General features: G+C 44.8%; 1 protein-coding gene across 1 annotated transcript in view; it reads right to left on the bottom strand.

The window, feature by feature from the left end:
- The window catches only part of TPH2 (tryptophan hydroxylase 2), a 105,782-nt gene that overhangs the window by 45,163 nt on the left and 43,710 nt on the right, over window positions 1–16,909 (bottom strand). The window contains exons 7-8 of the mRNA XM_060025258.1: window positions 15,754–15,950; window positions 9,958–10,093 (exon numbers count right to left, since the gene is read on the bottom strand). Coding sequence (XP_059881241.1) covers window positions 9,958–10,093; window positions 15,754–15,950 — 333 coding nt within the window. The remainder of the gene's footprint in view (window positions 1–9,957; window positions 10,094–15,753; window positions 15,951–16,909) is intronic.

Genomic DNA, 16,909 nt, shown 5'->3' with positions numbered 1-16,909 from the left:
TTCATCTCAGATATTTCTTATCTCTTGAATAAATAAGAGATTTTTTAACTCTTTCCCCGTGTGCTCCCCCTCCCCAAATTTTCACTAGATGTTAAGGAGGTAATATCACATAAGGGTTATAAGAACTGTATATAGTCAGGAGTCAGCCCTAAGTCCACGTTGCACATTCCTGTGTAGGCAAGTTACTTCGCGCAGTGATGTGCAATAGGGCTTCCTGCAATGATGGAAATATTCTGTATCTGCATCGTCCAATATGGTAAGCCACTTGGTTCAGGTGATTATTGAACGTCTTAAATGTGACCAGCACTACTGAGGAACTAAATTTATGGTTTTATTTCATTTTACTTAATACATTTAAATAGTCACATCTCTACCATATTGGACAGCACGGATATACTGTTTTTTCGTCTGTAAACTGGAGATTATAAGGGTCCTTATCTCATGGAGTTCTTAAACAGTATCGTAAGATAATGCATTAGAAACATAAATTCCCAACAAGTTAGGTATTATCACACATTAAATTATACTTACAGCTAAGTCTATTGTACTTCAGTAGGTTTTGCCCTTTTGGAAGATATTTTATCACTTCAATAAGCAGCAGTAAGTTTCTCCAGGACACAGGCCATGCCATGTTCATCTCTGGGTTCCTGGTGCTTAGGAAAGCCTGGCACGCAATAGATGTTCAGTAACTGCTTTCTGAACTCAACAGAATCAAACAGAGATGGTGGGGTTCTACTGTACCATACAGAGGTGAATCTAAAGGAATCCCAAGCACAGTTTTCCTAATTTCCAGTGTAGCATAAGGGCTTGGACTAGATCTCGGTTTTGGTATTTTCTAGTTGTGTGTCCATAGGGAAATGACCTGACTTCACTGATCTTCGGAATTGCCATCTGTAAAATGGTGACAGTCCTGCCTACCTCGTAGCCATGAGTGGAATGACGTCAGCCGAACAGAGCACATGTGGGAAACGTCAGAAAGGACATTTTTCCTTCTCTCCTGTGGTGGCTTCTCTGCCTGTCAATAGATATAATTCTTGACATGGTGGTGAAGAGGTACAGCCAGTGGTTACCTCTTCCTTGCCTAAAATTCACTTTGAATTTCTTCTGAACTTGCAATTTTAAAAAGCAAATATTCCTAAAATAATTTTTTTCCCAGGTCACCTCCGTCTTCCACACCTGAAAGTACCTAAGTGAGCTTCTCCCCGAGGACATGGCACTGAGGGACTATGAATTGTGACTCAGGTGTGGATGCTTATGAGTGCTAATTTTGGGTTACAGGCACCACACAAGGAAGGCAAACCTTGGCGAGGGTGGAGCGGTGGGGAAAAAAGGGATCCTGCTTTGAGTCTGCTAAAATATATACATACACAAGCTGAAAGCTGTATCCCAAGTCACTACCATTACAGCCTAAGAGAACAACAGGGCTCTAGCAGGCACTTAGGTACAAATTTGGTTTCAAAATGCACAGGTTTTAAATAATGTATAGGGTTGTGTGCGGGGGGGCAGTTTTTATAGAATGTCTATTGTTAGAGTGCTCGGAGCTTTCGAGACAAAAGGCTCCCATAAAAAGTCCTAGGGGTTATTTCTGCTTTGAGGCACCTCACAAAACTAGACACAGTATTATGATTGAAAACTTGGGAGTCCAGGTCTAGGAACGTGGGACTTGTAACTAAGGATGCTCTGGAATGTTACAAGGCACCTCAGCCTCCACGTGATGTAAGAGGTGGCAAGGAAGAGTAAACCTATTTGGTATTTATATAAAGCCTTTTTCTCTGCAAAGATCAAAGCATTATTTCATCAGCCCTCACACAGGGAGGTTAAGTGGCTTACCAACAGTCACACTGAGAGCTGATAGTGGGGCCTGGAGTTTGGGCATGTGGTCCATAGGGCCTTCTGCCTGAGGATGCAGACAGAAGCATGCATCACTGCTCTGTAGTGAGGCACTTTCCCCTTCTTTTTCCCAGTGAAATAAAAGATGCCTCCTCTAGGGCTTCCCTGGTGGCCCAGTGGTTGGGGGTCCGCCTGCCGGTGCAGGGGACGCGGGTTCGTGTCCTGGTCTGGGGGGATCCCACATGCTGCGGAGCGACTAGGCCCGTGGGCCATGGCCGCTGAGCCTACGCGTCCGGAGCCTGTGCTCCGCAACGGGAGGGGCCGTGGCCGGTGAGGGCCCCCCCCCCCCCGCGGAAAAACAAAAACAAACAAACAAACAAAAAGATGCCTCCTCTTGATAAAGGGGCAGACTAATGGTGGCCCTGTGAAGATCAAAGGGGACAGCAGGCTTCTAACAAAACCTGGTAGTTGGACCGAACGCTGGATGGGACAGCACAGCACTAGACCATCCAATAAGCACATCCGGTACTTAGGGTTGTGGCAAAGCAGGGCCACCAAATTCAAGAAAGAAAGTGTCACTCTCAACTATCTTACATAAGATTTATAATTGGAAAAGCAAGAAAGAAGCTATTCAACTTCAGCACATATACAAGTTTGAGTTTTCCTCTATAGTGTTACTTTTGAATATAGAAGAGTGGTTAATCCAAAAGATGCTGGCACTGCTCTCTGAGTTCAAATCCCGACTCCCCTATTTACCAGCTGTGTGACCTTGAGCAAGTTAGTTAAACGTTCTGTGTCTCAATTTCCTCATCCATAAATTCAGAATAATAATAGTAACTCACAAGCCAGAGGGTTGTTGCGATTATTGAGTTCATCCACATACAACACTTAAAATAGTGCCTGCACATATTGATATATACATGCTGGCTATTAGTAGTAAAAAATATATTATTACTGCTTCTGCTGCTGTTGTTGTTGTTGAACTTATCTATGTTGGAGAATGGAAGGGGTGAAAATATTCTCGGCTTAGGGCCTCTAACGTCTTAACTGACCCTGGGTGTAGCCCAAACCAAGTTTCTCCCGAGGGAGACGATGGCTGCTAAGCTTGGAGTGTGAGCTCCAGGTTAAAACTCAGGAAAGGGAGGCCAGGTGGGATCAGCTTTCTGAGAACATGCCATTTTCTAAGAATCGCTGGTACGATGCTGCTCTGCTCTCCTGAACAGCAAAATGATGATAGAACTGTGGAGGAAGCCAGTTGGCTGGGCAGGAAGCTCGGCGCTGTGCTTGGCAGGGATGAGGGTGATCTGTGGGAAAGAGCAAGTTTAAGCTAAGCCAGAGCTCATACGAATGAAGGTGAAACTCTATAAAGCTCTGGCTTATCTTCCTGGCTCTTCAGTAAGACCTTGCCCAGATGTGACTTTAGCAAGGCCCAATATTAAAAACACCCATCACGGTCAGGGCTTAAATCAGACAAGTTCACAGACCCAGAATCCCTCAGACGGCAGCAAGGAGGGAAAGTCGCAGAAGGAAAGGTCCTGTCTTCCCTCTCATGACAGACCTAGTGAAAGGCATCTCTTCGATCAAGAGAGGGGCAGTCAATGTTTCTTATAAATTTGAAAGCCTGTGTCTTCACCTGCTGGTATTGTTATTTAACAGATAATGTCAGGATTAATGACTGAGCCACAGGAAAAGGAAATGAATGACATCTGCCAGTTTTAGAGCGGGTTCTGTTCTAATAAGCAAGGGCTAAGCATCAAATTCACTTGCTTAGCTTAGAAATAGATGAAAACTAAATTTAGAAATAATTCACTTTTATTTTTCTTGTAAAAGTGGAACACAGCAGCAATGATAAGAAAAATCACCTGACTGTAAAACCTTTTTTAAACTTTAAAACAGTTTTAGTTAAAAATAACATTAATTGCCCCTAAAGTGTCCAACTATGACAAGAAAGATTTTCCTTAACGCAGATGCATTTAGTTGCATTATGGCAGTAAACACTGCAGTATGAGTTAACGGTGACATGACTTTTTTCCTAGTGGTGAAAGTTTGCCCTCTGATTTGAGAAGTGACACAGCGGGAAAGAGCAGAAGAAGACAGATCTGCATCAGTCTGTACTGAATCATCAATCATCCCAATGCTGCCCTGAATCTGAAACTCCCTGACTGAATAAGCTTATGCTATGCTGTGCAAAGGATATTTCTGTTACTAGTATATTAAGCACAACATCTGAAAAACAAAACAGAAAGCATATTTTTAAATGTTTTCATTAAAACATTTTTTAAAGGGATTTCTGGTGCAAAACGGCACTATTACTTTGGCGATAGCTCTACTGGAAAGACAGATATTGTACTGGCTTGACCTCCAAGAACTGATGTTGAAGAACGTATGTTTATATTGAAAATGCCTGGTTGCTTCTCCCTGAGCAGAGGACAAGGGGTAAGAGGGTTGTGCTATGGATGTGTGTTTCAACACTGCTCTGGGCAATGTTTTATGTTCCAAAGGTACAGAACCTTGAGGCATCTGGCCACCTCTGGTCTTCATCCAGAAATCTAGATGGGATGGGTGGGTTTGGCCTATACTGGAGAGAGCAAGACTGGATTATAATACCTTAGAAAATAGGACCTTCTTGCCTTACCCTCCTTCATTTCCAAGACCTCTGTCAGTCCACACAGCTTCTGAAGAAAAGCATGAGATTTGGCCCCAGGAAAACATGTTTTGATTAAACCGTATTTCTTATTAAAGAGCTCTGCATTTCTAAGATACCACTGGCTGTCAGGACTACAGATAAAATTGAAAGTCATATACACAAGTACATGTGCGCATGCAAATTCAGTGAGCAAGTACTTAACATCCACCTTGCACAAAACACATTCAAGAAGTCTGTTGAAACTGTGAAGAATAGAGACCACAGATCCCCTAGAAGGAAGTGTCCAGGGAGGAAAAGCCAAACGAACTAAAGAGGAACTGGGGGTGGGCGGGTAGGATGCATATGACAGCTGAAAATCCAAAGCGCCCTCTGAACACCAGAAGGCTGACATCAGAGACGAGACCAGGCCAGACAAGACCAAGGAGTGAGGGAAAGATACCTCCCTCCAACTCTCTTCTCCCTGCAGTGTGCCCAAGACCAGTTTAGGAAGCACACTGGATCTCCACCGCCCCTCTCCAGCAAGAATCTTCTAGAGGCAAATCCAGAGATGCTCCTACCACTGTTCTGGTGCACTGTCCTCCCCCTCACTTCAGACATGCACAGCACACCCACACACAGGACAGTCCTGCAGGGACCTGCACCACTGCTTGCCAATTTCAGAGTGTATCTTCTTGATGTCACATTTAAGAAGTTCAAATATAACTCAGAACACATCACAGACGGACACTGTTTTTTAAGAGAGGGCAATGAGCTTTGCTACCGTTAAGGTGAGACTATACTCAGGGTTTGTTACCCAAAGGGGGAAAATGTCTTCTTAGCACCATGTGAAGTGCAGTTGGGTCTCTCTCTTTTTCCTTCCCTCCCTCTGCCTCTGTCTCTGTCTCTCTCTCTCTCTCTCTCTTATTTGCATAAGGGGGAGGTGGGGACAAGCTTCACATTTCCTTTCCCTCTCCTTCAGCTTCACAGTGCACAACCACGTTTTTCTTTTGAAATGATCTTCATTCCCAAAGCAAAACAGATGAGCAAAACAGGTTGCCCCTCCTGGGTGTGATTTATTCTGGTCCAAGTGACCTATCCTCACAGCCTCAACTGGTGTCTAAAATCCCACCATTAATGGTTCATGACTTTGCCTGAAGACACTGAATATATAAAAATGCCTTATTGATGGAGGGGTGTCCAGCAGCAGTTCTTGAAATCAAAGTAGAGCTGCAGGAAGCAGTGGAGGGGCTGCAGCCCTGCAGATGGAGGTGTTACCACCACACAGGGTGCAGCCGGGACTTCCCCTGTTCCCTTCACTCCACAGATCTCAGACTGAGCCTGGGACTCTGCGCATGTCTCAAAACCTGGCACCTTCTGGTGGCAGTGGCATTCACGGCTTCAGCCCACTGTGTACTCAGTTTTTACTTTATATGCCAGGTTCAGGGATCCACTCCAACCTCAGTCTGGATCTTCTTGTTCCCGTATTGCCTTTGCCAGCTGGCCTTGAGTTAATCACAGTCTGATGAAGGAGACTGACACATGAACAAATAATTACCATGCAGTGTTGTAAGTGTTAAAATACAAGTAAGGAAAAGTACTACAGGAATATCTAGCTCTGCCTGGGAAAGTCTTCACAGAAAAGGTTGCTACTGAGCTGTAATCCTGAGAATTAAAATGATTTCACAAGAGTCATTCCAGGCCAAATGAACCACCTGCGCTGGCTCATGCCTGTGCAAAGGCATGAACCAACAGGCTCATGGGGATGGTGAGAAGTCCAGTATGGCTGGAGCATAAGGTTTTGGAGGGGATAGAAAGAGAGACAGAAGATGTGATTTGATGATATCAAACATTTTTGACTTTTTCCTTGTATGTAACAGGGAACCAACAGAGGTCAAACCAGGGAAGGCTACAGTCAGATTGGTGTTTTAGAAAGGAAACAAAGTCTACAGATTGCTTCTAAGAGAAAAATAATTGTCAGACAGAACAACAATGACCTGCCAAATTGCTTCTTCTCGAACAGTGGTTCTCACTGGGGAAGATGTGTCCCCTTGGGGACATCTGGCAGTTTCTGGAGACATCTTTGGTTGTCACACCTGGCACGGGTGGGAGTGTACTCTTGACGTCTAGCAGGTAGAGGCCAGGGATGCTGCTAAACATCCTACCACAACAAAGCACTATTTGGCTCAAAATATCAACAGTGCCAAGGTTGAGAAACCCTGTTCTGAAAGATAAAGTGGCCAGAGGGTGCAATATGACACAGACCACAATGGACTTCTCAGAGAAGCAAAGAGGAGAGCAGGAGATTGGGGGGATGGCTTCTCAAATTTTTGTCCTGCCACTATTCGCATGCCAGGTGATGCTCGCACACCCATGTAACTTAGAGCTCTGTCTCTTTCCCTGTCATTCCGCTGAGTGAGAGGGATGCTCTTACTGGAATAACCTTGAATTTGACCCAACTGATTTTTTTTTTAAGAAATCATTTGTAAACTTCAATACTCGATTAGTGACAAAGTCGCTTGCGATCACAGCTGATCAAAATAAGTAGCTATGCGACAACAGTGTGCAGAATCCCTGCCTCAGGCAGTGCTCCAAGGGAGAAAGAGCCTCACTTCTAGCAGAATCAGTGACCTTTCAATCCAGGTAGAAACACATGGAAAAGCAACTCTTCCCACCAAGAAAATCAGGAGTCACTGATTCTCCAGGACTTTCTCTACTGTCCTCCAGGCCAGAACCTCCCCAGGGAAGCGACCCAATCTACCACTGCTTTTTAAATTCAAGCCCCAGTACCTGACCAGTTTTAAAATGTAAAATGGTAAAAACAACCTATGTTTAACACCCCATATGTGTTGAGAGCTAGGCTATCAAAATACATTCTTCCCAGACTGAAGAGGAAAATAACAAAATTCTTTTTTCGGATAATGTATTTTCGCTGCTTTCACTCCCATTTCTAGCTGCCTCTTCAGGGCCCGCCTCTGTCTCATTAGTGCTGCCTCAACTACAACAGTTCAGCAATTAGAAGCAGTTACTTGGAAGCAGCGTACAAGCACCAAACACAGGAGCCAAGCTGAACTTCACAAATTGGAGAAGCTGCCCTCTTGGCTCTCAGTAGAGGAAATGGGACTGCATTTCAAAGACAATGCCTGCGAAAGTGCTTGGGCAGGAAACAGCACTCCCGATCTAGTGTTTCATAGATTCAAACTACAGCATGTGGCTGGGAAGAGACTTGGGACTTTGTTATACATACAGATTAAAGGGATCTTTACAGAGAATTGTGTTTGCACAGTGTATATCTGGAAGGACGCAGTGGAAACCGGTAAAGCGGTGGTTGCCCCTGGGGAGGATGCAACAGGTGTCAAGGGAGCAGAGGAGGGAAAAAAGTCACTGTTCAGACTGTGCCCTTTCGTAAGCTTTGAATGCTAAATCATGTGCACGTGTTACCTACTCATAAAATCATAACAATAATTTAAGAATCAAATGAATGATATAAAACCCACAAAAAGGAGCCTGCCAAAACAACCCCAAGGTAGTGAATCCCGAGTTTCCATGCTCTGACTTAGCTTCCTCTTGCCTGTGTGGTCAGAGGAGTCAGGGAAGAAGAAAACACTCATATTGCTAGCAGGAGCTCTAATTCACTTCTGAACTCTCAGCCCTTATTTCCAACTGCCAGGGGCTTCTCCAACTGGAGGTCCCACCCATGGGCCCCTCAAAGACAGGATGCTCCAAACCCAAATCCTCCTCTTTGCTCCCTCTTTTATTCCCTCTTGCCTCCAAGCCTAATCCCCCTCCAATATTTTAGAAAAAAACTACCCATTCAGCTTCCCAATCTATTGATAAAAACCTTAGCATTGGGCTTCCCTGGTGGCGCAGTGGTTGAGAGTCCGCCTGCCTATGCAGGGGATGCGGGTTCGTGCCCCGGTCTGGGAAGATCCCACGTGCCGCGGAGCGGCTGGGCCGGTGAGCCATGGCCACTGAGCCTGCGCGCCGGAGCCTGTGCTCCACAACGGGAGAGGTCCCAACAGTGAGAGGCCCGAGTACCGCAAAAACAAACAAACAAACAAAAAAAACCTTAGCATTGCCTTAGGGACCCTCTCATCTCCTGGCCCTCATTATAGTCACCAAATACTGTTAATTCCATCTTGATGATCTTTCTCAGAGGTGACCTCTCGTCCTATCTCACTGATGGCTTATAAACTGTATTCCTTCACTGGAATGGGAGCTCCTGCTGGTTTTCCAGCTGGTTCATTCTCCATACTTCCAAGTCCCCACCCTCATCATCCTTCTCAAAGACGATTATCTGATCATGCTTAGGAGCCTTGGACAGCTCCCTGCTGCCTACAGAATTAAGCCCAAAGGTCCCGTTTTGACAAATGACTGCTTACATTGTGGACAGAAGAGTCATTTCATCCCTAACACATACCTACGTTCTGGCCCCTCTAAAGTAACAAGCCTTGTTCATTTATGCCTCTTTTGGGCCTCCACATCTTTGTACTGGTTGTTTTCCTTGACTTGAAAGCTTTCCCCTCCCTCCCCACTCGGCTTTATCCAAAAAAGAAATTCCTACCCACCCTTCTAGACCCCCACTAATTTTTCACTTTCTCTGAAATGCCTTTCGGGACTGTTCCCTCCCCTTTGCTCCTCTGATACTCTGCACACACACACACCCTTACAGGCCTAAACACATTCTTTCATAATTATTTATGTTTCTATCTCCCCTGCCAGAATGCGAGAGGCTTTAAGAAAACAGCTGCTACATTTTATTCATCTTTGAATCCGCTGTACCTCCGTGCTAGCACTGCACATAAATGTTTGCTGAATGAATTGGTTGAAAGTACTTTGGTAAAAATGTAACACATTATTCCCCCAATTTTATAGACCTCTGTGGCTAAAATCTCATCTCTTTGCCCTCTCTCTCTGCATACATTTTGGCAGCTACCACGGGTCTCAGGAGGGCCAGTTATTCAAAGGCAACTAACAAAGCGCCTGCTCTTTGTAAACCCTCTGGGCTAGATTTAGAGATTGCCTTTCTTAGCTCTGACAGCTCTCCTTTGAGCATTCATCCACTCTAAGAAGCATTTCTCTCCCAATGTCTGGAGTCCTATAAGTAACCTTTGTTTACCCTGAAAACACTTTCAGGGATGCTGAAAGGAGCTAAAAAAAGAAAAGAACAATGTAGTGACCCTGCCGGGTACCCAGCTGGTCAGTGAGCCTCTGTCCCCTAGGAAGAGGAGGGGGCTTCAGAGACTCAGCTCTAATCCCCGCCCACTTCTGTCACCATCAGCTACTTTATTGCTCTCTGCTCCCCAGTGAAGACCCTGGCAGCCCATTAATCATAAGACTATTCAGGTAAAACAGCATCATAAGCAAAGTGATAACCTCGGTGGCCTAAGGAACAGTGGTCTTTAGCGTTCCTGGACCCAATTTACTCTCAAGTGAAGTGAGCCCTGACCACTTTCCAATGTGGCGGTCTCCATCCAGCCCAGCTTTACAGTGTGGGTACTCACGGTTCTGGGGTGTAGAGGGGGTCCGAGCCATGGCGGATGTACTGAGTACAGTGGAACACTCTGTAGGCCAGTCCTGCCAGAAAGTCTCGAGGACTCAGGTATCCAGCCACTGGTCTCACCGTGAAGCCAGACCTTTCTAAAGAGGCAACAGAGAGACTCAACTAAATATTAACCCGACAGGACTTGATGGCCCAAGCAGGGCTTCCTATTATTATAAGGCTGTTTTAGAAACAAAGTAATCAACGTCCTAAAACTCTTGACAATTGAATGACATACACTGTTAACAGCTATCGTGTTTGTGGCTTCGGATGACTAAAATACACTCACGAATGATGGTTTCCAGGGGCATAAGACATTCATTAAAATGGAAAGAAAGGCAAAAAAAACCTTTAAGGATTTAAATTCAGAGTTTGAATTAGGATAAGAAAGCTCAAATACACAGGAGAAGATTACAATCTAAAGTGATGTAAACTAAATTTTTGGTGGTGAGCGCAAGGTAGTGTACATAGAAGTAGAAATATAAGGTTGTACATGTGAAACTTATATAATATTCTAAACCAATGTGACCTCAATAAGAAATAATTTTTTTTAAATACATCAGATGCAAAAGACTACACATGTTGTGATTCTATTTATACGATGTCCAGAAGAGGAATATCTATAGATAGAAAGTAAATCAGTGGTTGCCCAGGGCTAGGGGTAGGAACAAGGATTGACCATAAAGGGGCAAAAGAAAACTTTTTGCAGTGATGGAAATGTTGTAAAACTGAATTGCTGTGATGGTTACACAACTCTATAAATTTACTACCATCACTGAATTGTACAGTTACAGTGGGTAAATTTTATGTTATGTCAACTATACCTCAATGAATGAAGCTGCTAAAAAATATAAATAAATAAATAAATAAAGTGATGCTTACTACAGATTACCTGATATCTTTCTAAAGACACACCTAGATAGGGATTCTTTCTGCGTGTATGTGGTCAGTGAACACAAACCTAATTCACCCCCTTGACGGGCATCCTGGAATCAGTTCACACCACAGCTTTCTATTGTCAAAACCACCTAACCCCTTCATTCCACATTGCAATATCCCATTTGTGTGATATTATGAAAACAATTATATTTATTACCGCAGTTTGAAAAGGTACTCGAAGGCTCTGCATGCTTTGTTGGTTTATGGTAAGAGGAAGAAAACAAAATAACCAGAATACAATAAAATCTATGAAATCAGCCTAGACTGCTAACCCAGTTAAGGCCCAGAAAATTTCAACAGGAGGGGCTCTTCTTCTGATATCAGCACTGTAAAGGCTCCCATTCTGAAAACCTCAGCTCATTAGAAGAGCATCTCAGAATGATTAGAAATGGTTTTGAAAGATAAAAACCAATTAAGCATATAAAACAAGTCCACTCTGGGATTCTGGGTACCTACAAGGAAATAACCCTGTTCTCAGGCCTCCTCAGACCTGTAATTCTAACAGCGTTCAGTTCATTCCAAAAGTTCTCAGGTGGATTGATTGCTCTCCACTGAAAATCAAAAAGATAAGTGTATTTTTTTCTTTTTGAATTTTATGTCAATTAAGCCAGTATCCCACATGTGGGGTACAGGGGAAGCATCCTTTAGTTTAATAGTTATGTATTTTATTTTCTTATAAATTTAAAAATATATGTATCTATCACATCAAGAAATTTGAATTTGTGACTACCATTGCTTAAAAGTTTCCTATTAAAATAAATTTGGTATTTTAAAAGTGAGTCAATTTAAGAAATAAAAATACACACATTTACATTGTGCTTGCTGTGTACCAATGAATGATGCAAACTGAGTGCCCAGTACCCAGTTCATCAAAGGTGTGAATATCAATAACAATAATAGTAGTAATAGTAACTAAAACTCTGCTATGCTTAATGTGTGTCAAGCAATAACTTTAGGGCTTTAAGGTATATCCATTAGTTTCCCCTCCCAACCCCATAAGGTAGATAAAATTATTATCTCTGTTTGCAGAGAGGAAACTGAGGCACAAAGAAGTTAAGGTAATTCATCTATCTCAGGTCACACAGCCAGGAACCGGCAGAGCCATGACTCAACCCCAGGCATTCTGCATCCAGAAACTGTACTGTACTGTACTGTATCCCTCATAAAAATATTAAGTTGGGTGACAGATACAGCAAAACTTATGAGACGGTAATCTAATTCCTGGGGTTTGAGAAACAAAGCAGTAAAAAGCATCCCCACATAGGAATAATCAAGACCATGGTAAATATGTAATACGCACATAACTCCATGGGAAACAAAGAGGGACATGCCAGAGGCAGGGCCGTTAGGGAGAATATAATCTAGTTAAACAACAGCATAAGGCATTATGCATTTAGGCGCTAATTAAATGACACTGATCACTGGTCCTCAATCTCTTTCTCTCGGTAACAAGTATCATGGATGACATCCATGCATGGGGCCCTCCCATCATGCTAAGTGTGGTTCTCAGTGGACCAGCTGTCAGGCCATGGCTACCTCTCTCCTGATACACACATGAGCTAGGATGAAACTGTGGTGGCTCCTATGATGAGGATTCATAAAGAAGGCAGGACTTGCTCTGAGCCTTGAAGAACAGGTAGAATCTGAGCAGGTGAAGGAATGGCTTTTCTAGCAAGGCACAGAGCCTAAGCAGCGGTATGAAGACCCACAGCTAGAACAGAGGGTTTGTGCGGTGCACTCACAGCAGCAGACACACTTGGAAAGCTGAGTCAGGGCCGTGAGTTGAGGCTGAGCAGTTCAGAACTTGCGCGTACAAACCAGAGGCCAGCAAACTATGGCCTGTAGTCCAAATCCGGGTTGCCGCCTGTTTGTGTAAACCTGTGAGCTAAGAATAGTTTTTACATTTTTTTTGGCCACGCCGCACGGCTGGTGGGATCTCAGTTCCCCGACCAGGGATTTCATCCAGGGCCATGGCAATGAAAGCCCGGAATCCTAACTACTAGGCCACCAAGGAACTCCCTTTAATTTTTTTTTTTTTTGCGGTACGCAGGCCTCTCACTGCTGTGGCTTCTCCTGTTGCGGAGCACAGGCTCCGGACGCACAGGCCCAGCGGCCATGGCTCACGGGCCCAGCCGCTCCACGGCACGTGGGATCCTCCTGGACCGGGGCACGAACCCGTGTCCTCTGCATCGGCAGGCGGACTCTCAACCACTGCACCACCAGGGAAGCCCTCCCTTTACATTTTTTAATGGTCACATTTAAACGGTTATAATAAGTACCGAACTAATAGCCTCGATTTTGCCTCTTGGCCCACAAAGTCTAAAATATTGACTATCTATCTGGCCTTTTACAAAAAAATAAAAAGTTCGCCAACCCCAGTAAAATCAAAGGGGAGCCACTGATAGCTTCTGAGCAGAGATGTCAGGAACGAAGAGATGCTTTAGGAAGCTTCATCTGGAAACAGTGGGCAGGCGAGTAGAGAGGAGAAGAAACAGGTGTCAAGGATGCAGTGATGGGGACCTCAATGTGGATGGTAGCAGCAGAATGGAAAGAAAAGGACAGGTTCACCATGGGTCACAAAGCTACAAGTGGCAATACCTGGAGACTGGGGTAAGCGCAGTCCTAATTAGGCCCTCCTAATAAGCCCCTACCCTAATGCCCTGAACCTGGGAATATGTTCCTTTAGATGGCAAAATGGACTTTACAGATGTGATTAAGTTAAGGGTCTTGAGCTGGGGAGATCATCCCAGATTATCTCGGTGGGGCTGATATAATCACAAGCATTCTTATAAGAGGGAGGCAGGAGGGTCAGAGTCAGAGGACTTGTGACAATGGAAGCAAAGGCTGGAGTGAGGTAAGAAAGGAGCCACGAGGCAAGGCATTGTGGGTAGAGACTCTAGAAGCTGAAAAGGCAAGGGAACAGAAGCCTTCAGAAGGAACACAGCCTTCCCAACTCCTTGATTTTAGACTTCTAATCTCCAGAACTGTAAGATAATACATTCATGTTAAGTCACTAAGTTTGCGGTAATGTGTTACAGCTGAATAAGAAGCTTATACAAAGGCTGATTAAGTGTGGCAGGGAGGGGAGTGGGGGTAGGACTTCAGAGGAGGAGTGTAACCGAGCAGAACCCTAGGAGGGGGCTTCCCTGGTGGCGCAGTGGTTGGGAATCCGCCTGCCAATGCAGGGGACACGGGTTCGAGCCCTGGTCCGGGAAGATCCCACATGCCGCAGAGCAACTAAGCCCATGCACCACAACTACTGAGCCTGCACTCTAGAGCCCGCGAGCCACAACTACTGAAGCCCACGCACCTAGAGCCCGTGCTCCGCAACAAGAGAAGCCACCGCAGTGAGAAGCCCGCGCACCGCAACGAAGAGTAGCCCCCGCTCGCCGCAACTAGAGAAAAGCCCACGCACAGCAACGAAGACCCAACGCAGCCAAAAATAAATTAATTAAATTAAATTTTAAAAAAAGAATAAATTTAATCAGAAGTGAGAAAATGCAGAAAGAAAGGAAAACAGTCAAGCAAGACAAAATAATAATACTTTAGCCATTAAACAAAGTCAAGGACCTTTAGTTCTTCCTCAAGGACTATATAGATAATATTCTGAGCCACGTCCTTTGAGCTGTTTTGCAGATACTGAAACCCACACCAGGTGGAAGAAGTTAACTGTATGCTGTCCACAAGCTCTAGACCCCAGACCGGCTGGAGCCAGAAGGTTGATGATGCTGGCTCCCAATTAAGTCCCCACCGACCAATCAGAAGAACGTCCACGAGCCGACCACGCCCTGCTCCTTGAACACTGTAAGACTGCTCGCTACCCCCTCCAGGGCGGGCACACAGTCTTGAGGGCGTTAGCCCGCTGTGGCACCCTTTACCCGGCAAAGCAATAAACCTCTTCTTTTCTACTTCACCTCGAACTCTGTCTCCGTGTTTCTATTCGGCACCAGTGAACAGAGGCCAAGTTTCGGCAACAGGAATCCCTAGAGCCTGATGAGTCTAGAGAATCTATCATCACCGATAGAAACAGGGAAGACAGGTGAGGAAAGGAGTTCCAGGGAAAGAGGTAGGTGGCAAGGCTTTAGCTTTTAGAACTGTTATGCTTGAAATGGGGAAGAGAGAGAAAAGAGGAGAACCCGAGGACTTACCCGCCGTGAAGGACACCGAAGGAAGGGTGGCCGCTGTAAAACTTCACCTCCACCCCCATCCTCGCAAGAGACTGAAGTTTTCCCAGTTGCTATCCCAGGAGGGTCACTGAGGAGAGTGACCACACAGAGAACGTGGACGCCAAGGGACTCTGCTTCACCTCGCTCCCTGCTCTCACACCAGCACTACCGTTCCGGGCACGATTTATACTTTACAATAGCGATCTGATTAACTGACTGCCCTCCTCCCCAGAGGAAAGTCACCATGCTCAACATTATCCGTGATATTTCTTCATCCAGTACATAATTCTTAGCAAAGCAAATACAAAGCTACCTTTGAGATCATTCCATGCCTATGTAGCCCAACAGAGTCGTTCCCGGATCAGAAAAAGCTCAAAGCTGAACTTGCAAATGTCGGTTGGGGTTCGCTGTATAAAACAGCCCACCGGAGAGACCTCACCAAGGCCCTGGGCTGGGTGAAGAGCTGAGTCCATCTCCCCGCCCAGAGGCCCTGCTCTGCTTCCCACAGGTGGCCCAGGTAACTGTTGGTGCAGTGCTCCTCTTTTTAAATCAAAGGGAGCTCTTAATTGGAAAAAGGGCGATTGCTGCCACGTGTGTCCTTAGACGGCCCATGAGGATGTGCCGTAGGAAGAGAGAGCCCGTGTGAAGCTTACCTTTCAGAAAAACCGAGACGTCTTCAAGTTGGGGCACGTTGTCCTCCCTGTAGCCACAGTATTTAGTCAGCAGAGGGAAGTTTTTCAAATACTCCCGGCAAGCATGAGTAGGATAGAGTTTGGAGAGCTCTCGGAACACAACACCCCAAGTTTTAGTTTCTTCCTCTGTGTACTCCACTCTGGGGATGGGCTGACCACTAGGCAGGAGAGAAGAGAAATGAATGAATCTGGCTCTGGGTCACCGGGCTAAGTGTTTTCTCACCTTCATACCTATGTGAGTCAGATTCCTGTAAAGTGGGATGCCTGAGTGTCCAAAAGGATCCCACGAAGTGTTATTTTTTGAAGAAAATGCTAACCTAATTTTGTGTATGTGTTTAAACTTTCATATAAATGATTTAAGTTACATCTTCACACATCCTTATGGACATTTGATAAGATTCTTGTTCTGACACTGGGATCAGTAACAAGAGTTCTGGGTTGGAAGGAACTGGTTTAGGTCCAAAGCTGTGCTCTGAGAACCTTTTCTGCAATCACCTGACAACAGTAATAAATGGATGTTGTCTTTTGAAAATAAAATTGCCTGTGGGTCCCCTTTGTCCTTTGTAGGGAACTCACCCCAATCTCCTAGTGTAATTTTGAGGTTATTTGTTCAGTGAGAGAAATGTCTGAGAAATACTAAAAGCCTATGCCAAACTTAAGTGAGAGTTTTGCAAAGTGCAAAATTGGAACATTTATTATACATCATGCTGAGAGGTGCACACATTAAGCCCTGTCAGTTAGGAGAGAGGTCAGCAAACTTTTTCCATAAAGGTCTAAAAGGTAAATATTTTAAGCTTGTGCGCCATACAGTCTCTATCAAAACTGCCCACGTCTGCCACTACATCTTGAAAACAGCCACAGATAATATGTAAACACATGAACATAGCTATGTTCTAATAAAACTTGCATTACAGAAACAGACCAGATTCAGCCTGTAAGTCATAGGGAGCCAGTGCCTGGTTTGGAATATTGAGAGGCAGCCCTGGACTGGGGTGGTCAGGGAGAGCTTCCTTGGAGAAGGTACAACTTAAGCTGAGACTTGTTGGCCAGGCAGGATCTGCAGGTGCCCTGACAGAAGGAAAGGTGAGTTTAAAAATGCTCTTCTAACAGCAGCCAG

Source organism: Delphinus delphis, chromosome 11 (genome assembly GCF_949987515.2).
Source record: "Delphinus delphis chromosome 11, mDelDel1.2, whole genome shotgun sequence".
NCBI lineage: Eukaryota > Metazoa > Chordata > Mammalia > Artiodactyla > Delphinidae > Delphinus > Delphinus delphis.
The sequence above is the reverse complement of the archived record's forward strand: the minus strand, read 5'-3'. Positions and strand labels throughout refer to the sequence as shown.